Raw genomic sequence first — 22,370 nt, 5'->3', positions numbered from 1 at the left:
TTCAGCAGAGTTGATTTTGTAGGCATGGTAAGCCATATCTGTAAATGAGGGCCCTGAACCCAAGGCAGTGACTTTTGCAAAGGTGACGGAGCTAACACTAAATATGGCTTACATAACTTTCCTTAGGACTGTGCGGGACAGCCTAGGTGGAAGGGCAGAGCTCATGCAGACGTAAGAATGGGTGAGTCAGTGAACAGACGAGCCAGTCATAGGAATATGAGAAACAGGGAGAGTTGGAAACACACACCCTAGGTTTAGCCCTAATGCCTCTCCCCGCCCTTCTGTGTTCAGATCAGGGTTTCTCTGTCTGTTCTTGATGGACATTTGACAAGTCTTTGTTGTGAGGGATTGTCCTGGGCTTGGAATGTTTAGTCCCATTTCCTGGTCTCAGGAGCAGCAGCAGCAGCAGCAACAACCACCACCACCACCACCACCACCCTACCAATCATGTCACTGACATGTCCCAGACAGCCAAATGACCCATTTTGTAGAGAGTTCCACTCTGGCTAACAGCCACTGTTATACCCCATTTGATGAGAAACTTACAGGGATTTGGTGTACAAGACCCAGCACACTGGGGTATTGATCAACTGGCAAATTAATTCATTTCTTGGTCCTGTCCAGGCTGTGCTGGCCAGGAGGCATGTGGCTGTTCCAGTAGTATTGTTTCTTAAAGATGTTGCTGTGCCAGACACATCTGACTCATGTTCCTTTCCTGCTTTTCTGCGGTCTTCCAGGAGCACTGAATGTGTCCTCTCGTGGGCTGGCTGAGTGACTGCAGGGCTGGGGAAGGACAGGGTGGCTGCTGATGGGGAGGTGGGGTGGAATGGAGCAGTGGGAGGGGCAGAGCAGGGAGAGTCCATTGGTGTTGCCTGGGTGCATAGACCTTATACAAGGAGTTAGTGGTACTTGATGGGGGCTGCGATTCAGCTCTATTAATAGAACGTGATTCTATTGTATAAGCATTTTTATTTATTTGGGGTTTGAAATATTGCATTATTTATTTATTTACTTTTGTGAGCTCCTCTGTTCATTTGATAGCTTCTGTGAAAGTTTTGAGCTGTTTTGTTTTAGGATTGTTGCTATGATGAGGGTGCTTTTGCAACAGTGGCAGCTATTTATTGATTGATTGATTGATTGATTGATTGCAAGTTTCTAAGGCACATCCAAGAGACCATTTGTCTCTCAACTTTCTGACTTTGGTATTATTTTTATGTCCCTTTTCCGGGATGCAACAGCTGAGTTCTTCAGGTGATCAGGCTGTAGTCAAAGGTCAGGGCTAGAGTCTGGACATCAAATTCCATTCCTGTGTCCTGCATGGTTCACCAGGCCGTGAGAGAATGCGTTAAGCATGCCAGTGCCGAGTGTGCGTTAGTGTAAGCCAGACTGGCGAAATGACAAGTGTAGACGGGAAAGGAGTGAGTCAGCTCCATTGGCAGTGACTGACGAGTGACTCCTTCCCCTCGCTTCCTGGTATGGCAAGTGGGAGGAGGGTGAAGCAGGTTCCACAGGGCAGGAGCCCAGAGTCCACAGTCACCTGGTGCCAAGACGCAGTCCCCACTAATTTATGCACACACTCTCCTCTGCGCACTTTGACATACGAGTAGAGAGTATGATCTGCTGTGTGTTTGTTTGGTCCTTCCTGGATTATGTAAACCTGTGACTATTGCCAAGAACTGTTCATGCCTGGGGCTGGCTCTTTCCCATTGGCTGACTTTGTTTCATTTTTGCTGGGAGGCGTATCTTTCAAGTTGCAGGGCAGTGATATCTGCAAGTACCTCCTAGGAGCTCAGTGACTCCGCCAGTCGAGATGACAGCAGACGAGTTGGTTTTCTTTGTGAATGGCAAAAAGGTAAGCAGGGGTTGCCTTTTGATTTGGAGTTCCTGCTGTCTGGGAAGGGACTGTGTCATCTCTCTTACCTGGTCCCCCTGGTCTCGTTTTTATCCCTTAAAAGATATTGCTGTAGTTAGGTAACTTTAGGCAAGACACCCAGAGGGCAGAGGAGAGAAGGAGAGGGAGGAGAGAAGGGTGTCCACTCTGTGGTAGTGGACACTCTGACTCAGAGGCAGGAAACAGATTAGGTGAGGTGGGGTGTCATCATCACCCCTCTATTTCCGTGTTTAAGTAAACCCAGCCTAGTGCTTTGATGGCTCTGTTTACTGAGAACAGCAGCAGGAATGTGTTTTTATGCAAATGCCAGGATATGAAACACACATATGTTTCTGATGTATCCCGTATTGTAGATTTAACAGCTGGAACTGATTTACTGTGTGGGGACATATACTGACACCTTGTGGCAAGCCGTTATCATTATTATTATTTTCATAAAGGAATCCCCTCCCACCATTTCTCGGTTCTTTAAATAAATATTGCAAACCCCTTAAATGTCACCGGTTCATGAAGATGGTGGAAAAGTGTCATAGGGACCACAAATTCCCAAGAGCCTGAGAATCTTTGCTACTCCAAGGCTGTGCTGGAGGGAGAAGGGAACAAGAAGTGTATTGTCTCCACTTCTGCAAGATGCTCACAGCACTCCAGTGCCTCACCCATCACGCCTCACTGCAACTGGCTGCATGGACAGTGTAAATGATGAGTGGGTAAAGGGTCCCTGAAAAAGAGCGGGTTCACCTGTTTTGTGTCTACTTCTGTGTTGATGGGGGAAACCGGGTAACCTCCGAGGGATTTGAGAGAATGAACATGTGCTTCGGAGAATCCCTGAGGACTTGAACTGCCAGGATATGTTTGGGTAACTGGCATGGGAGCCTTAGGAGCCGTTTCAATACCAGTACTGTCAAGCCTCTTGGATTCAGATTGAGTGATCCCATCTCTGGGTCCCTGGGTCCAGGATCCTCTCTGAGATGCTTCTGCTTTTGAGTTGAGCAGCTGGTACCAAGGCAAGAGCTAGGTCAAATGCCCAAGCTGGTGGCAGTAAGGCCCTGGCATCCAAAATTTGAAACTTCTTTTGTATTCAACAATAACATCATCTAGGTGTAAGAAACAGCCATTAAATTGGCTTCCCGGAAATACTGTGTACACAAAGACATCTCCTTTGGGGCCTTCATAAATGGGTTTTCCAGAGAGTTAGTAGCAGGATCCAAGGACTCCTAAGGTCATGTCTTACTCTAAGGTTTTATTATATATTAAGCTGTTGATTTGGATGTGACCCACAGCTCCCCTGAAGGGGCGGCTCGCTGTCAGCCTCTATGTCCAGAGAGGTGTGCTTTTGAGGCGGACATGCTGGGCTGGAATTGCACCACGCAGGAGTGATTTTTTTAGATTCTTAGAGAGTAGCATCATATCAGACCCTTCTATCTCTGGAAGCTTCTGGTCCTGTCAGATTCTCATGATGAATAGTCGGCCATGTTTGTCATTTAAAAAGATGTGGGCTCCTGGGAAACTGCCAGAAGGATGAAGAGGAAATGCCGAGAGTAAGGCAAAAGCTCCAGTGACAAGCAAGGCGAGTGGGGGTGGGGGGGTGGGGGGGTTGGGGGGTGGGGGGTGGGGGGGGATCTGGGTGAGTAGAGGCAGATTGAGTAAGTTTGGATTAATTTCCTTTTTCAAAATGTTCTGGGCATTGGGCCATAGATGTTGTGCAAAGACATTACCAAAGAAGCTGTAGAAAGATGGCAGCCCACTCTTATCTGGGAGTAGGCGGGCAGAGGGCAGCATGTAGGAAGGAGTCAGTTTCTTCTTTCAGTCTGTGGGTCCCCGTGATTAAACTCAAGCTAAGCTGGGTAGCAAGTGCCTCTACCTCTGAGACATCTTGCCTGCCCCTCTCTCTATCTCTTTCTTCCAGGGTAAGTATATTGAATATATATATGTATATATATATATATATATATGTACAAGCACAGATGAAAATATGTATGTAAGCATACAATTTATTTTATAGATGTAATAAATATGTGAAGCATATACTCTTCTGGACAATTGAGAGTTGCAGATGGCACATGCCTTTATTTTTATCCTAGGAATAAAGGCATTCTTAGAGACCGGCAGTCCACTTACGAAGTTCAGAAAATATAGCTTTGATAGAAAATCTTCGTGCCTCATGCAAATTTATTATAATTTCCCATTAATGTCATTTATCATCCTCCAGCAGGGTTAGACCACAGCTGTCATGGCTTTTTCATCTCATCTCATTTAGCTTGCAGCAGCTCTTGTGTTTTCTTAGTCTTTAGTGACATTGGCATTTCTGGAGAGAACAGACAATTATTCCTTAGGGTGACACTAATTCTGAGTTTTTCTCGTGCTGTCTTATAATTCCGGTCTCAGTCTGATGTTTGGGCAGGACTACCCTAAAAGAAACGTGTCTTTTTCTGTGGCATATTCTATCAAGGAATGTATCACCTCAGCCTTGCCTTTAGTGACCTGAACTTTCAACTCTAGGCTAAGGCGTTGTCCATTAATTCTCTTCCCCCAAAGGCAACTTTTTTCCTTCATAATTAATAACCTATGAACAGGTACTTTGAGGTAATATCTCATTCATCAAGCTTCCATGCACTGATCAGCACCACTGTTTATTAACTGGATCAATTATTGTGCCAGTTACTAGGTGACCAGTCGTATTTATTAGTGTCAGAGGTAGATGATCTCCCCTTGCATCTATTTGATTTTCACTGATTAATTATCATCTTAAAGTTATAGATTTAATTATATAGTATGCTATCATACCTTAAGATTTATCTACCTTTCTTCACCCCTCCCTCCCTTCCTTCATTTTTTGAGATAGAGTCTCACTTGTGTAGTCTGACTGTCCTGGATCTCACTGTGCAGACCAGGCTGTCTTGCTACCCCATTCAGTAATCGGTATTTCTTTTAAAGTTCAAATTCTCAGAGCAGTTGACTCACTCATTTTCTTCTTCAGTTTTTTATTACTACATTTTATGCATTTTTATCTTTCTCTGTTTGCATGTATGTGAGAGAGAGAGAGAGAGAGAGAGGGGGAGGGAGGGAGGGAGGGAGGGAGGGAGGGAGGGAGAGAGAATATGAATGAAACTCAGATCAAGTTAAGGAGCTTGGTTTCAAGCTTGACGGCAGGCACATTTACAGCCTGAGCCATGTTGCTGGCCCATCAACCCAAATCTTTTATAACCCTGCTTCCCCACAGTGTAAGTTACTTTTGTATCACTGTCACCACAATGACCGGCAGAATCATTTTAAGGAAGGAAGACTTTGTTTAGGCTTACGATTTCAGAGGAGGACTTAGTGCACAGATACACCTGAACGGACAGGCCATCATGGCATGAGAGTGTGCAGGACAGTTATCAACAGCATGGCAGATGAGGAGTCCAAGAGAAAGAAGAACCAAAGGCTGGGTATGGCCTTCAAAACCTACCCTGCCCCCACCACGGCTTGCTTTTACCAGTTACCCCAGCTCTGCCCCATCTTCTGGGCAACAAGTGTTCCAAACATGACCCTGCAGAGAACCCTTCAGGTTCAGTCTGTGTCACACCTGCCGAGTGGTTTTTCCCTCGGGGTTTCCGCTGACAGAGTGTTCCACAGGGCACACTGTGGCAAGCTCTGAGCCACACCTCGAAAGTAGCATGGCTGTTGTTTGTAGATATTGAAGGGAGGGTGGGCCTACAGCTGTGGTGATGGAGAAAGCCTTGACTAGGGGAGCATGGGATGTCTTCCAACAAGTGGAGATGTGTGAGAAAGAGGGAGGCATGCTCAAGGCATGGGGCTGGGAGATATGAGATGGATTTTCAGTCCAGTCAGACCAGGTTGCCAGGGAACTAGGAGGCAGGTCAGCTAAAACTGAAGACCGGGGACATATTTAAAAGGGTCTTGAGAGATGCCGAGGAACTTATCTTGGATTTATAGGTGGGCGCAGCAGGTGTGTGTGGGGGTGGGGACTAGTGTGACACTATAGAGAAGCAATGTGGTGAGAAGTGGCTTGCTTAAGGTCACCGATGCCCACCAGAAGGGGATAAGTGTTCGCATTCATGATCTCGTTTCCAGAAGGAGCTTTGCCTTATGGGGACTCAATAGCCAGAATACTGAGCAAGCTGGACTCCTGGGGTGTTATCATAAAAGAAAGCTAATTAAAAAGCATCAATTTTAAATTTAAATTTAAAATTATATGAGTTTGTATTGTATTTTGATCATATTACCCATATATGCCCCACCCTCCACTTCCTCCCCTCCTCCCTCCTGTTAGTTCCCTTTTTTCTCTGCATAATTTCACTTCTGCCATCAAGTCATATGTGTATGCTTTCATGTACAGATAAAATCTATGGGTCCCAAATGAGAGAAAATAGAGCATTTGTCTAAGAATCTTAATTCGTATCTCCCACTTCAATGAAGAGGAGATTCTGCAAGTTTCAGAATGTATTTTTTGGAATCAATCCAAAAATACTATTACTGGGGCTGGGGCTATGGTTTGGTAGGTAAGAACACTGAACTCTGCAAGCCCGGGAACCAGAGTTCCATAAATCCCCAACTTCCATAAAATAGCCAGGGATGTTGTACATGCCAGCAATGGGGGTTGGAGACAGGCAGACCCCAGGAGCTCATGGGCCAGTCAGTCTAGCCTCTTTGGTGCGCTTCCACCAGGGGAGACCCTGACTGAAGAAAGTAAGACCGAGAGTTAGAGGGAGGCATTTTATGTCCTACTGTGGTCTCTGTCTGTGTACATGCACCCACACACTTACATACATGCACCCGCACACTTACATACATGGACTGCATACATATGTGCCACACACTATACAACATGCAAATGTATACTCACAATTTTATTTTCTAGTAAAGTTTCCCCAAACAGTCTCAACTTAGAATGATGTCATGGGGTAGCGAGAAAGATTTCACTTAATTGGCCCTGTTTTAAGGTGGCCTGTCAACGTTCAGAGCTAACTCTTCTGATGGCTTCATGGGTTCTTCAGGGGCCACTGCAGGGAGCATTTGCTCACACATCCTGTAATGCAAGTGATGTGCATTTCTCAGACCCTCTGCCTTCTCTTAGTCTCCAACACACGGGTTCGTTGTATAAGGAAGACTTCTAGTAGAGTGCCCATCACTTCCTCTAGGCAATCTTCCTGAGACTGATTTAAACACACTCAAAACAACTCTGTCTCCATTATGGATGGTTTGTAGTATGTTCCCTGCTAACAAAACTCTTGGCCTGATTAAATTCTGGGGATTCGAGCCAATACTCCCACTTCTTCCTTTTGAGCTTACGTAGGAGTTTAAACGTCGTTTTTAGTTAGCAGCATTTCGTTAGGCCTGCCTTTAGTTGTGGTATGGCAGATCACTCTGTGTCCTGTGCTGTCCTGAACTTGCAGGGATAAGTGTCCTGCATGGTGATGGGTCGAGGGAGGACCAGGAAAAGAAATAGATCAAGAAATAAAGAAGACAAAGGCTGGGGTTAGGAGGTCTTGCACAAACTGATGACTCACGCCAAGCAAATGTATTAAGAAGTGCAGCATCATAATTCGACTTGCAGAGGGGGAAGAATGGCCAAGGGCAGCAGAGAGCTAAGTCAGGCAATGCTGGCAAAGAGAACCTGGGTTTCCCCCAGACACAGCTGTTTTAGGAGTGAGAACCACACAGCCCGGGGGAGGATTCAGGGACTGCCACGCTCTCGACAGCACACAACCTGATTGTTCCGTGGTGTGTCCAGGTGGAATTCTAGGACATTGGAGGCATGGTCATGGTCATGTCTTATAGTTCATGTGTTTGTTTTTATGGGATTGTCGAGAAAAATACCATGATTGCCATGATCTATCCAGTATGGGCCCGTTAGCCCTACGAATTGTGGTGTGAGATACGAAAGGGAGGAAGCCAACTTCAAAAGAATGGCTAGGCGATCCTTTGATGTGTTTTCTCGCATTTTCTTGGTAGGTGGTGGAGAAAAATGCGGATCCAGAAATGACTCTTCTGGTCTACCTGAGAAGAAAATGTATCCTGACTCTGCAATGGGGGTGAGATGAGGGGTCGATGGGACTGTTCTCTGAAGCTTACATCGTTTCCAGGTGACCAGGGGGTGGCCTCAAAGGAGTCTGGCTCCCTACATCATAAACTCTCAATTCTCAAATGAGAAGACTGTTAACAACAATCTTTCCAATTTCTTCAGTGAAATTCCAGAGTTTGATTCTGTGCCTAGAAGGCCCTTTCTCACCAGCCCCTGTAAGTTTCATGGTCATTCTCCTTGACAACAGTTGGATATTCTTTAGTTGACATTTGCTTAACATTATAGAAGACTACCCAGGAGCCTCTCTGGCTCCGTAGAGGCCCAGAGAGACCAGGGAAGGGGTTTCTATTTCTTTTTCTTGCATTGTTGGGCATCAAACCTAGGGCCTTCCACATACTAGGTAAGTTCTATGCTACTGGGTGTTCCCAGACAAGAGTTGAATACTGGGAAAGGATGATTGCAGTAGGAACTGTGTGAGGTACCAACTGCTTAATGCACAGACTTTAGAGACACCAAGGAGACTCCTTAGACCAGTGGTTCTCAGTCTTCCTAATGCTGCTGTCCTCGAATGCAGCTCCTCATGCTGTGGTCACCTCTAACCATAAAGTTATTTTTATCTCTACTTCATAACTGCAATTTTGCTACTGTTATGAATTGTAATGAAAATATCTAATATGCAGAATAAATGCTTTGTGACCCTTGGGGAAGGCTTGTCTGATGCCCCCCCCCCACTGCCCTGGCAAAGTGTCCTGGGTCGCTGCTCTTCATCCATCATGGGGAAGTCTTGTAGGATCCTTTACACATTTTGTTCACTCAGGTTACTGAAATATTGTGGGACCCTGGATTGAATGAGACAGAAAATATAGGTGCTGATATTTAATGAGCACTTACTGCGTACAGACAAAGTGCCAAGTAGTTTGTATAGCTGATCCCATATGCTCGTCACAGAAATTCTATGGAAGCGTCACATTATTTCCCTTCTGAGAGGAAGGGAGGCAGACACTGATCAAGTGACCTGCTTTTTTCTGAGTGTAGTCTGGGCAAGCTCTGGCAGACCCTGGAGGGAAGCCTAGAGCAATGTGCTTTACTTCTCTCCCAGGCTGGGAGCCCTCCAGGGGCCTGCTGTCAGGATGAGGCTCCCTTTGACATCTGTCTGTGTGTACTCCTCCCTTCCCAGAGGTGCCTTTGAGGGAACCATTTGCTCAGCACTCACAGAAGAGAGCCGGGGAGCCATGGTCTCCCTTTGCTTCACCCCGACCCTATCGGGCGGCATGGCAGATGACTTGGTGTGGGTGTATTTGAAGGCTCGTCTGTGGCAGAGTTTCAGTGGGTTTGCAAAGGGGACTCTGTCTCCCTTCAACTCCACCAGCAGATTGTTGAGACGAATTTCAGTATTCTGAAAACAAAACTGATTGTAGTTCCCTACTAGTTTTAGTTTCAGTTTCACAAGCCCAGGAACCCTAGGAACCCCTGATCACAGCAGGCTGATTTGAAGAGCAAAGCTCAAATGAGATTTCAAATGGAAAGTTGCCATGCAAAGTATAAAGTCCGTTTCGTTATTGCAGTCTGGGTTGGTAGTTAATTCGTGAGAGCAGCAGAAGTGTTCCTAGCCTTGCTTCAACTCCGGGCTTTCTAGAAAGACGTCAGGGCTAAAAGATACGACTAGACAGCCACCCTCTCCGTGCGTGTACTTCCTAGGTGTATCAACTGCAGATAGCATCGCATACCTCAGCTAGTGAGAACAAACAAGCGAATGAAAGAACTTCAGGTCTCAGGGAGCCTCTTTGGCTTAAGAAAGGTAGCAAGAGGAGGAGATCACACATCTCTGGAGTCAGGAGATTTCTGAGTCACAAGACTGTAATATACCAGATGACGGCTTATGCCTTGGCCTGTTTCTGTTTTGCATTTCAATCTGCAGAGAAATAGTTGCTCTTGCCTGCTAAGCAAATTGCTGTGAAAAGTCAAGACCTTTTTGGTTTTCATTTTTTCTAAGTTTATTTTTTTAAAATTTCAGTTTGCGTTCCAACCACAGTTCTCCCTCCTACATCTCCTCCTGCCCCCCTTTGTCTCCCCCCTTAGCCCACCCCCCATCCACTCTTCCCACATGGTAAGGGCTCCCACGGGAGGGTCAGCAAAGCCTGGCCCATTAAAATCAAGAGTTTTTAAGTGTAAGATGTGATACTGTTGTTCCTTGTTAATTTTATATTGAAAATGGAGGGTCAGCTGCTAATAGTCATCTGTGTCTCCCATCTGCAGAAGAGATGTGAGGGCTTAGAGACTGACAGAAACCCAGCGAAGACACCTGCGTGGTTCCAGGAAGGTGGGAGGACCTCTGGGGGTTTGAAACAGCCTACTAGTTATCGATGTAATGGATTATCTTTTCACAGTGTATGTAAGAACTGGGCCCATTATTGGGTTCCAGTCTTAAAAACACTTTATTTTGCCAGGTAGTGGTGGCACATGCTTTTAATTCTAGCACTCAAGAGGCAGAGGCAGGAGGATCTTTGTGAGTTTGAGGCCAGTCTGGTCTACAGAGAGAGGTCCTGGAAAGCCAGAGCTATACAATGAAACCCTGTCTCAAAACCCCCAACAAACAAACAAACAAACAAACAAAAAACCAAACCCTCTTGTTTTTCACTTGTATATATTTTGTGAGAGATCAAAAGACTAGACTAGCTTCAGTTTTGGTTTCTGGGGCTTTATCAGGTTGAAAATTTCTGAGTAAAAATCCAGTACTTGGTAAGTTCCCAGAACATATTTCCTGGCTGAGGCACTTCACCACGCACTCAGACACACACCACATGTTCAGTCTTGGGGGGTTCATGATTCTCTTGCTCAGACCCTGGGGGAGCCCTGACCCTTGAACTTGTGTCTTGGATGGTGCTATGCGGGTGCTGACTACCTGTTCTCACATCTGTAGGACACAGTCCCACCTCATAGTGTGAGGGTTGAGGGGCCATGGCTCTGTTGCTTCCTGGGTCAAGGGCTTGAGCCATGAGTAAGTTCTGTCTATGAGATTCTGCCCAACATTCCCATCCATCTGTCCTTTCTCTGGAGTTGTGTCCTTAACAAGTGGCTGCTCAGCGAGGCTGAGCGGGACCAAGCTTGGCTGTGGAGAAGGCGGCTGCGGGGCATGCACAGTGATGATCTCTAAGTATGACCGGTTCCAGAACAAGATCGTGTATCCTTTGCCTGCTGCCTGGCGGTCCATGGGAGGGTAGGATGTAGGGTTACCTTGTGAGTGAGTGTGTGAGGATGTGTGCTTCTGAGAAGACTCCAATCATGAACAAAGGGTGAATGATGTCTTATTGTTGATGAATGGGGGCCAAACTCTGAACTACTGATAAAACATTCATTCTACAGCATGCCGTCCCATAAAAATCCTTCTCTAACTCTCCATAGTATGTCCCCGATTCCCTCCCCAGTTTCCTTTGCCACCAAGGGTCTAATCCTCCTCAAGCTGAGCGATCTGAAGAACTCATGGCCTAGGCCAACTTGTTTCTTGATCTTGCTGTAAACTGTCCCCTGTCCTGCATGTCCTCTCATCCGGGACTCTACCTGGAAATACTGGGCCCAAACAGCATCTCCTCTAAGAAGAGCTCCTTGATCCCCAAGGTTGAGTTAGGTCCTCCATGTCTATGCAGTTTCTAAGTGCTCTCTAGACAGATTTATACATTGCATCTTCATACCCCCTTCTGTTCTCCCATGCTGACTGCACGCTACTGCGGGGTAGGGCCTTCATCTTCCTCACCCTTACTCCCTCAGCACCCACAGAAAGCTGGCATCCGATGCCATTAGAAACAGATCCTGGCTGTTTTCATGAAACAGTGAGGCGCAGTCTCAGCTGGAATCCAGCTCCTTTTGTTCCTGTCTCAGGGTCCTAGACAGAGAGGCAATGGCAGCAATAGCAGACGCAAGAGTAGCATAGATCAGAGAGACGTGCAAAGCCCGCGGGTCCTGTCAGGCCCTGCACTGCTCTGATGACTCAGAAATGACCTTAATCTGCGGTTTTAGTCATTTTTCCGTCAATGCCTGCCTGGCCCCCATCTGCTCCTTGCATCATGTTGCTGTGACAACTGTGGAAGGCATAGGAAGCATTCAGAAGCTGCATCCTGTACAGGTGAGTGGGTGGTCAATGTGAAGCCAGAACAATTCCGGGGGGCCTCGGCCAAGCCTGCAGCTTTGCTCTGGGTTGTTGGGAGAAACTTCCCTGCTTGAGCAAAGGAGGTTGTTCCAGGGCTCTCTCCAAATCTCTTCTAGTGCTACAAGGTAGAGTGGGCATGCAAACCCAAAGCTCTCCCATACTAGGGTCAGGATGATATAATACTGTGTGACCCCAAGGGAACAATGACAACGACAACAACAAAAAAAAATCAGCTGAATCTAATGTCCAGGGGCGTCCTTGCTCCAGACCTGGGAAGGCAGTGAAGGACACCTTGTTCTTGAGTATGCATTGACAACCGCCAGTCTCCCAGATTCCCTCTGTCATAAGCCCATGTTCTCCTTATTGTGTGGAGTGCTAACTCCAGCTGTACCACTCACGTCCCACGCTTGAACAGTTAAAGCGTTGAATTAGTTATTTTACACATTGCTGGTGCAAAGTGCCCCGTAGAAGAAGCAACTTGAGGAAGGAGGAGCTTATTGGGGGTACTCGATAAAGTGGTGAAGGGCTTGAGGCAGCTGGGTACACTGCATCATAGTTAGGAACCAGAGAGCAATGGAATGTTCATGTCCGGCTACCCGTCTCCCTTCGATTTAGTCCTAGCTTCAGCCATTTCCCCATCTCAACATAATTGAGATAAGCCCCATAGCCTTGACTAGAGGCAAACCTCCTCTAGATAATTATACCCAGAGGCTCATTTCGCAGTTGATTACAGGACCTATCAAGTTATCAATCAATATTAACCATGACAGTTATGAACTGCCAGACCTTCACTCTCTTGAGAACAAAGGATAAGATAAAGAAGAGGGCTGGGTGTGTGACTCAGGTGACAGAGTACTTGCCTACCGTGCTTGGCGCTCTGGATTAGATCTCCAGCACCATATAAGCGGGGTTGGCACACAGCCTGCTTGTAATCCTAGCTCTTGGAAGGCAGCAGTACAATCTCAAGTCCAAGGTTATCCGCAACTGTAGCAATTTTAAGGCCAGCCATACAGACTTAGAAATGCCTGACTGTGGTTTCCTCCCTTGTGGAACTGGACTATTTGGCAATGGTTTGAAGGCAGAGACAGTGGAGAATCTATGCACAAATCTAGGGTTTTGAAGAGAGAATCTGGATGTTCTTAGGCCAAGTAGAAACTGGTGAGAGCCAGAAACAGCTGACCTGAACAATGAGGAGCTCATGGACCCCAGACTGATAGCTGGGAAACCAGCATAGGACTGATCCAGATCCCCTGAATGTGGTGTCAGTGAGGAGGCCTTGGGAATCTATGGGGCCTCTGGTAGTGGATCAGTATTCATCCCTAGCATATGAATAGACTTTGGGAGCCCATTCCACATAGAGGGATAGCCTCTTAGCCTAGACACACGGGGTGGGGTGGGGATGGGGGTGGGGAGGGCCTAGGCCCTGCTCCAAATGATATGACAGACTTTGAAGATGCCCATGGAAGGCCTCACCCTCCTTGGGGAGCAGAAAGGGGATGGATGGGGGTTAGTGGGGTGGCAGGGGAAGAGGGGGAGGGAGAGGGAATTGGGATTGACATGTAAAACAAGCTTGTTTCTAATTCAAATAAAAATAAATAGAAAAAAAACAAAGAAAGAAACTGGTGGGTGCAGAGAACAGTATACTGCCCCCCCCCAACTGGGGTAACTAAGGCAAGAGTTCTCTGGAAAATTACAACCAGAGGTGGCTCCAGTGTTAAACCCAGGCCTTAGCCCTCTCTTGACCACATCTTCCTCGGTCTCCTCCCTTGACACCAGGCACGGGGCCTCCACATGAGCAAACAGGTTCTCTTCCACAGGAGGGGCATCTCACCCAGTCTGTGAGGTCAGAGCAGGGTGAGGTTGTTTTGCAGGCAGGAAAAGGGGACACCCCTAAACCTGCCCAACCTGTGGGAAGTGTGAGCTTAATTTGAGCTTGTCATGGCCTTTGTAGCTAAATAAAGAATGAGTAGTTTGAATGTAGGGTTTTGTACCCTCCCTTCCAACAGTACAAACTCTTTATTCTTGGTGTTCTTATTTTGTCTCTATAAACAACGGGGCCAGAGTCTACTCCTTGTCCATTTGTTTTTCTTGGTTTCCCATGTTTCCTCCTGTCTCCCATTGGTATCACGTGGCTCCTTGGCTCAGTCATAGGCTGCTACAGTATCCAGACTGAGGCCTCAGCCCCACCCTTCTCCATTCTCACACTCTCCCTAAGTAAGTCAAGGACCCACTACCTACAAGTGGTGCACACATTTGTACTTTCAGGCTTGACATCTCAGAAGTTAGACTCATTTCCGGTTGTCTGCTTGATATCACTGTAGAAATGCCTAATCTCAGCCTTATTAAAAACCCATTTTGCCCACAACATCTTCCTTGTTGGGAATTGCTCTACCTAAACCAATGACAAAATAATCCACTCTGTTTTTCAAGATAAGAACCTAGGAGTAAACATGGATTCTCTCATATGCACTTCACCCTACCCATCCAGAAGTGTTCTCTACTCTCCAACTCAAACCAACTGAGGCACCTGCCCCATCTGTCTCCGCTCTTGCTCTTTGGTCCGCATCATCATCTCTGTCTGGTTGGCTATACCATACCCCAGCACCATTTCCGTGCTTGCTTTGAGAATGCACTTTTGGTCCATCCAGTGGCCTGGAACAGATTATTTTCAAGCCATGAATCACATCACTGCCACTTCCAAGGCTTCCTATCCCACAGAGACAGCTCCACATCCTGCCCTGGCCCGTGAGGAGCTGCTTTCCCAGCCAAGGTGTTTAGCACCAGCAGGTTCCACCCATAGTCTCTCAGCAGCTCTGGCACGCCAAGCTCACTCTGTGCCGAGCCTTCTTGCTGACTGTTCTCTTTCCCTGATCCAAACTGTGATATTGAAGCCAGACTCGGATCCCTCCTAGAGTGGCCTTTTCTGAGCAGGTGCAGTAGATACCAGTCTCTCTGGATAAAGTCACCTTGTACAAATTCTCTACATGGATTTTTTTTCTCACTCCATTTTTAAAAATCACTGTTACCCTATTACAGTGTGGGCTTCGTATAATCTCTCCCCATCTCTCTTCTCTGTTTATAAGACCTGTCCATGCCTAGTGCATGCTAGGTTTATAGTCTGGGTTTACAAAATTAATGAATAGGCTATAGATATAGATATTATAACTTCTGTGAGTTTTACATAAGTACCAAGAGAGATTCCCAGGAGGCAGAAAAAGAATGGGATCACGTGGATGAGGAAAGGCACCTTGTGGTCAAAACCTACCAGTTGTGGGTGGGCTTTTTGTGACACCCCATGCAGAGAGTAAATTCACTTTAGCTCATGTTCCAACTCTCATGACCTTACTGTGCTCAGAAGGTACATTCACTCAACAATCAAGAATGTGGTGGCAGGTTGGGATAGGACACACTCTGGTCCCTCAGGAGTGGTACTTGAATTGCACTGCAGACTCGTGTAGCCAAAGGGATACAGTGCTGTGCTTCTATTTGAGACACACGAACCTTGGTAAATTCCCGAATCCCCTGAGTGTGAACAGTTACTGTTTCCTGAAGGGACTCATCCAATAACAGCTAACGTTGACAGATGCCTATGGAATGCCAGGAGTTTAAGATAGTTTAAGGTCCTGGCGCCTGTAATCCAGCTACCTGGAAGTCTAGGGCAGGAGGATCTCAAGTTCAAGGCCTGCCTACACTACACAGTGAGACACCATCACAAACAAACAAATGGTAGAAAAAGACTGTGACTCTGTTGAGTTAGAGAGACCAGCCTAGTATGTTCAAGGCCCTAGGATCAATCACTAGTAACAATCAGAAAGAAAGGGAAGAATAAAGAAAGCAAGGATGAAAAGAGTTTTTAGAAAGCGAATTGTGTCTTTAAATCCTTGGCTGTAAGTAGTGGGATGGCACTTGGTACCCTGATGGTGATCCCCACAGTTTTATGTGAGTTGTAAAGGAGCTGGGGTGGGGGTGGGGTTCCTGACAACACAAGCATGCGTTATTTGTCTTTTTTTTTTTTAAGGAAAGGATTGCCAAAAGCCATGGTTCCCAATGTGGATTCTGCACCCCAGGCATTGTCATGAGCATGTACACACTGCTCCGAAACCAGCCAGAGCCCACCATTGAAGAGATTGAGAATGCCTTCCAAGGTGTGGACCTTCAGGCACAGCCCTGGGAGTGGGTTAGCACATGGGTCCTGAACAGGACAACATGGTGACAGCCAAGAATGGGCCAGAAATGCCAGGTGTTGCTCTTTGGAAAGCTCTGGCCAGCAAACAGTGGTGGCCAAGATCTACTGGGAAGATCCTGGCTGTCTTTATTGGTCTTTGCATCCTGGGATGTCTACATCCCATCCTTCATGGTGCAGACTTGACCCAGGACAGCTAGTATGGAGGACCACTGACATTTGGGAAACTGCCTAGATCAGTGGTTCTCAACCCTCCAAATGCTACAACTCTTTAGTATAGTTCCTTATGCAGTGGTGACCCCTAACTATAAAGGTATTTTCACTGCTACTTCAAAACTGTAATTTTGCTATAGTTATGAATCATAATATAAATATTCTGGGCGATAGAGGCTTACCAAAGGGGTCAGGAGAGCCACTGGCCTAGAGTGTCATAAAACACGGTTTGTTCACTCGACCTTTATCATCAGAACAGCCTTCAGCAGGGTGATTGCCACTCAGGAGGAAGACAGACTAGATGCTGAGGCGCCACAGTTGTTGGTCTCCAGTGAGTGGACTGAGTCTCTCTAGAGAATGGAACCCAGAATGTCCCCCACCATTTCAGCACCCCAGTCGAACATGTGGTCAAGCTTCACCTGAGTCCTATGTTGTGCACTATCTGAAGTGTGAGGGACACGGGATAAAAGATGGAGTCCTTCCTCCAGGGATTCCCACTCTGAAGAGGAAGCATACTGGTGACACAGTTTGAGAAACTCACTGAGAAGGAGGTCAGACACCTTGGCAAGGCCAGTGCGTGTTTGGTCTGGGCATTCTGAGAGAGCATCAGGGTGGGTGTGTTGATGAGCTGGACCTCCTAGGCAGCAGACGTAGAATGCCAAAGGTCAAGCTCTCACAGCAAAGCCACTAAAAGAGCTGCAACTCTTTAGCATAGTTCCTTATGCGGTGGTGGCCCCAAACCATAAAGGTATTTTCGCTGCTACTTCAAAACTGTAATTTGCTATGGGGACAGCGATGACATTGCAACTTTCCCCTTCACCTGCAGGAAACCTCTGCCGCTGTACAGGCTACAGACCCATCCTCCAGGGATTCCGGACCTTCGCCAGGGTAAGTGGAGCCCAGGAACAGGAGCGGCCTACCCCTAAAGCAGGAACCTGCAGACAGCACAATTGGGAAGGGTGCCAAGGATTTCAGGTCTGCAGGGAAGAAGGATGAGGCAAGCCAGTGAGTGAGTCCTCCTGCTGGGGACATGTGCTAAGGCAAGCTGATGTGCTGTCTTATTCACAGTGTGGGATTTCCTGCTGTGGGAAGGCCCGCAGCAGCTCACATTGTTGGGAAGATGCGCACTGCCCAAGTGCTACCTTCCCACAGCGCCTCAAGGCTTGGCCACTTTCCCTGGAGACTGGCAGGTTCTGTCTGCACAGGTGCTGAATGTGGCATTTAACAGCATCCCTGCCTGGCTGAGCCTCGCACCCCCCCCCCTTCCCTCTCTTAGCTGCTGTCACAGTTGGCACTCTGCTGGCCCCGTGAAGCTGCTAATTAGATCTCCAGACAGTTTGTGAACCCCTGCGGAGTTCGTGAACCTCTAGTCTGAGACCATAGCTCAGTGTGTGGTCACTGGTTGTGTAAACACAGACACATACCTGCCGTATGGTGAGGACAGAATGTTGGCACCTCTGCTCTTGGCTCTTTACCTGACTCCGGGTTAAGAGAATCCTGACTTCAGTCAGACCTTCTCGTCAAGGTTTGATTGTGGGTCCAAGGCAAGCTAGACACCCAGAGCTTCTCATTCACCTTGAGAGCAGGCATGCTGGGAGAAAGTGTCAGGCTTACATAACCCAAGACAGCTGGGTGGAGGTAGAGGCGAAGCCTCATAAGGATAGGAAATGCCACACCACACCCGGGAAACTGATCACGAGGTAGGAGCTATACAATCAAGTAGAAAGGAAGGAAATGACAGATTCTGAGTCCGGAATTATAACGCCTACTGTGTGGTGTGTTTAAAACTCAAGTACTCCTTGTTGCTGCTGCAAAATGGAAGGGTTATACAGTAGGAATCAGTGATGGGAATGACGAATAAGGCTTCCCCATGAAGCATTGTGTCTTGACTCATGCCAGAGGACATTTACTGTGGAGGAAGGGGATTCTGGTGGGAGGGAGTGCAAGATGGTTTAGGAATGCATTGTGGATGCCAGTCTGAGTGGTCTCAACTTGGTTGTTGAAGAGAGAAAAGGAGAGAAGGGTATTCCTGGACTGACATACACCACTGTGGTTTGGTAGTTGGGGCCCAAGAGCGCTGGTGGAGTCTGAGAGCTTTTCATCTCTCTAAAGAAGACGCTGTCAACCAATGTGCTGTCAGAAATCCCCTAAACAAAGAAAGCAAGCCCAGAACCAAAGTACCCACCATTCAGCATCTTGCTGTTTTATGCATCCTGCAACACGACTGTCGAAGAGATATGTTGTACCAAAGAGATAATGCAGCAAGCCCCTGAGGAGGCTGCAGATTATGCTAAACTGTTGGTCAAGAGAATGAAGGAAGCTAAAGAAAAACACCAGGAGCAGATTGCCAAGAGATGTGGGCCATCCTTGCTGAGATCTTCCACTATGTCTGAGTCCAGCCAAAAATAAGTCTTTGAGGCAGATCAAATAAATCGTCAGAGTCTGAAAAAAAATCAAGGGCCTCTTGCAGAGCTTTAGGACAATACCTAGTACAATTTAGGCCTTCGACAAGTGGCACTCTCAGTGTCAGTGCTGACATATGTCTTCCTTTATCCGCCATCTGGTCTTCATTAATTGCCCAGGCTTCTGTGGGAAACAGGATTGTTCATCTTGCCTCTGCACGCCCATCTTAGGAGCCTGCTCAAAGATGTCCAGTCTAACGAGCCCTGAGAGAGCTCCAAAAGCCAAGGATGTCAACAACTATACCCTTTCCCAGGACTCATCGAGTTGAGATGGTGCATGACTCCACCATGGATTAGTACTCTACCCCTCTCAACCCAGTTTTTCTTGGGTTAAGCTGAGAGCTCCAAGCAGCCCAAAAGCCTGGCGCCAAGCAAGCATGCAGAAGTGCCCGGGGGTTCTTACATAGAGCCTGTTTACTTTTGGCCACATTGAGCTTGAATTTCCTGCTCTCCCCCCTCCAGCATACTGCTACTGAAGCATGAGCAGGGGTCTGGCAGAGCTGGGTGCATGGTTGACATCAAGAATGATTGTGTCCATCTACCAGAGAGAAAGGGAATGGACGAGCGATTAGAACGGGCAGAAGTGGGGTTTCTGTTTCTCACTCTGGTGTGCGAGGAGCTTAGACTGTTCCTCTGCATGCTAAGCACAAAGACAAAGCCAGAAAATGGAAAGGTAATAGCTCTTCTCCAATCCTTTGGGGGAAGAGAAGTTAAAGGACCAGCTGCTGCTCCTCAAGTTAAAGACAGATAGGATGGTGCAGACAATCGCAGGCACAAGAAGAAACACATGACGGGGAAGGGGACACGTTGTAATTCTATTACGATCTCAAAAGTGGATTGAAAAAGAAGAAACATGTATAGCAGCAGTGCCAGAGCCTCTCCTTCTCAGGTCTTTTCATATTGGAGCCTACGCTATTGAGCATTGTCAATCTCAGACCCCTCCTTGACCCACCTAAGGGAAGAATGGGCTACAGGAAGGGTCTTGTGAAATTGGCAGACTCATTAATCCTAGGGGTATTAGGTAATGCTCCTCGACACTGACACATCATTAAAGGCATATTGACAGCGGTCCTTTGTATTCAGTACAACTAATTGCATTCCAGTTTTAAAAAAATATAAGACATACACAGAGACAAACACAATTTGAAGAGACCAAACATACAGCAGAATTGGAATTGATATGACAAAGGCATTAGACCAAATCATGAATTTTTAAAAAATAATATAATCACTATGCAAAAGGTTTTAATGTAAACAAATAGACAAGTAACAATGGATGGATAATGTAAACAGGGTGATAGGAATTCTATAAAGGAATTATAAGGAAACACTAGAGTCTAAGCCATGTAACAGAATGAAGAATATTCTTGGTGGGCTCATTTGTGAACTGGATGTGGCTCAGGAAAGCATCTCTGAGACTGAGGATATGAAAATGCGGATTTCTGGAGCCAATGAGCAAAGAGAAGAGATGAGTAGAATTCCAGGCCACTCATTAGGACATCAATAAAGGGATTGATGCTTTAAGAAGACATACAAATTCCGTTTTAAGCACAGGAGAGGGTTTAATCAAGAAACTACAACTTAACAGAGGTAACACCACTGGGAACTATGACTCCCCTCCCCCGGTGAAGGATAGGGCTTTGTGAATTCCTCTCACCAGCATGGGAAGTTGGTGGGTCCAGGCTAGTGCAGGTCATGTCCAGGTACCCAGCCACTTCTGCTGTGAGTTCATGGGTCCAACATGTTAAGGACACAGAAAGCCTTAACATGTATGCACCTAAGAGCAGAATACTGTAAGAAGAAATTCCATGAAAAAATGTAAAATACTTTAAGCTGAATAAAATGAAAATTATAGAATTGAAAAGACAGAGTATTCTAATGTTTTAAATGGTTTCATCACTATTATATCAGAAATGGCCATATCCTGCAGATAGAAAAAAAAACCAGAAAAGACACAGGTGAATTCAATAGTACTACCAATGAGCTACATATGGCTAAAATTTCTATGTCACCACAACCAGAAATGACAAAAGACTTATTTTTTAATGCTCTCATGGAACCTTCACCAAGATAGATCACATTCTGGACTATAAAACAAATTAATAATAACAATTACACAATATCTGTTTGGGGACTAGAGTGAGATTAAACTAGAAACCAACAACAGGACAATAATTGGGAAATTCCACAAATGTTTTCTATGAGATAAAGCAGCATACTTTCAAATAACACACAGAGTAAAGAAGAAATCCCCAAATGAATTTAAAAATGTTTTGAACTGAATGGAATTGAAAAAGATATTTTGTCAAATTGCTTAGAGGGAAATTTCTAGCAGAGAATGTAAATCTAGGAGAGAAAAAAGATCTAAAAATCAATAACATAGGCTCCCACCTTAGGAAAATTAAAAAGGGACAAATTAAATCCAAAAGAAGCAGAAGGAAAGAAACAATATTTCGAGCAGAAAATTGATGAAATTGAAACCAGGGATTCCATAGAGAAAAATCAACAAAACAAGATCTGGTTCTTAAAAAAAATCAATGAAAGCAATAAGCTTTGAGTTGGCTGTCTGAGGAATAACATGATACAGATTGCTCGCTCAAAGTGAAAGAAAGGCTATGACTACGGAAAAATAAACATCAAATGGATAATAAAGGGGACCTAGGAAAATCTCCAGGTCATTTCCATCATTGCTGCTTCCTGGACAGCAGGGTCATGAGTAACCTCTTGCCCTTAGCACCTGAAACTTCAGACGGTGAATACTGCAAATCAGTGGAATATTATATACCATTTCCACGGAAACTTCAGCCTTCAAGACCGTAACATCATGACTTCAGCTTCAACAATTTCTCTTCATCTTTATTTCATAGCTTTGGTTGTTGTTGAAGTGGGGTGTAACTGCTCTCATTACAGGCATTTATGCTTGATTGGAGATGTATATAAACCAAAGAAAAATAATCAGATGTGACTTGGAAGGGCCCTTCTGAATCAGACTTCGCCCTGACTTTTAAACCTTTGTGATACTGAATCTGAGGTTTGATCTCTAAGTTCCCAACAAATAGTCAATAGATTGACTTCAATAAAGCTTGCTCCCCATAAAATGTGAATAAATGTCTGTAAAGTGGGAAACCGTTTTCTTTAGAACAAAGAATGCACTAATGATGCATCCTATAATTAGTACCTGTCAGGAAGTAGTATGACTTACCTTTGCACAAGTGTTATTTCAGTTTCAGAATTCTCAAGGTAACATGCATCAGGAGGGTGGTATTGTGTTCAGCTAGGTCCATACTGATTTCTCTACCTACAGGATTTAACCACTTTTGATGGAAAATTGTTGCAGTCTCCAATTAGGACATTTGTCCTTGACTTCTCTATGTTTAGTTCTGTTCAGTTTAAAACATTTTAAAATTTATCTTGGAATTTTTGATGCCCTACTGTTACCTACACACACATTA

At 45.9% G+C, this 22,370-nt stretch overlaps 1 protein-coding gene across 1 annotated transcript in view; it reads left to right on the top strand.

Annotated features, from left to right (window-relative positions):
• The first annotated feature begins 1,566 nt into the window (after positions 1-1,566).
• The window catches only part of Xdh (xanthine dehydrogenase), a 62,948-nt gene continuing 42,144 nt past the window's right edge, over positions 1,567-22,370 (top strand). Inside the window, exons 1-6 of the mRNA XM_005073579.4 lie at positions 1,567-1,852; positions 7,847-7,904; positions 11,001-11,097; positions 11,931-12,036; positions 16,079-16,205; positions 17,283-17,344. Coding sequence (XP_005073636.1) covers positions 1,811-1,852; positions 7,847-7,904; positions 11,001-11,097; positions 11,931-12,036; positions 16,079-16,205; positions 17,283-17,344 — 492 coding nt within the window. The 5' untranslated portion in view covers positions 1,567-1,810. The remainder of the gene's footprint in view (positions 1,853-7,846; positions 7,905-11,000; positions 11,098-11,930; positions 12,037-16,078; positions 16,206-17,282; positions 17,345-22,370) is intronic.

The sequence above is a fragment of the Mesocricetus auratus genome, unplaced genomic scaffold (genome assembly GCF_017639785.1).
Source record: "Mesocricetus auratus isolate SY011 unplaced genomic scaffold, BCM_Maur_2.0 Super-Scaffold_100024, whole genome shotgun sequence".
NCBI lineage: Eukaryota > Metazoa > Chordata > Mammalia > Rodentia > Cricetidae > Mesocricetus > Mesocricetus auratus.
The sequence above is the reverse complement of the archived record's forward strand: the minus strand, read 5'-3'. Positions and strand labels throughout refer to the sequence as shown.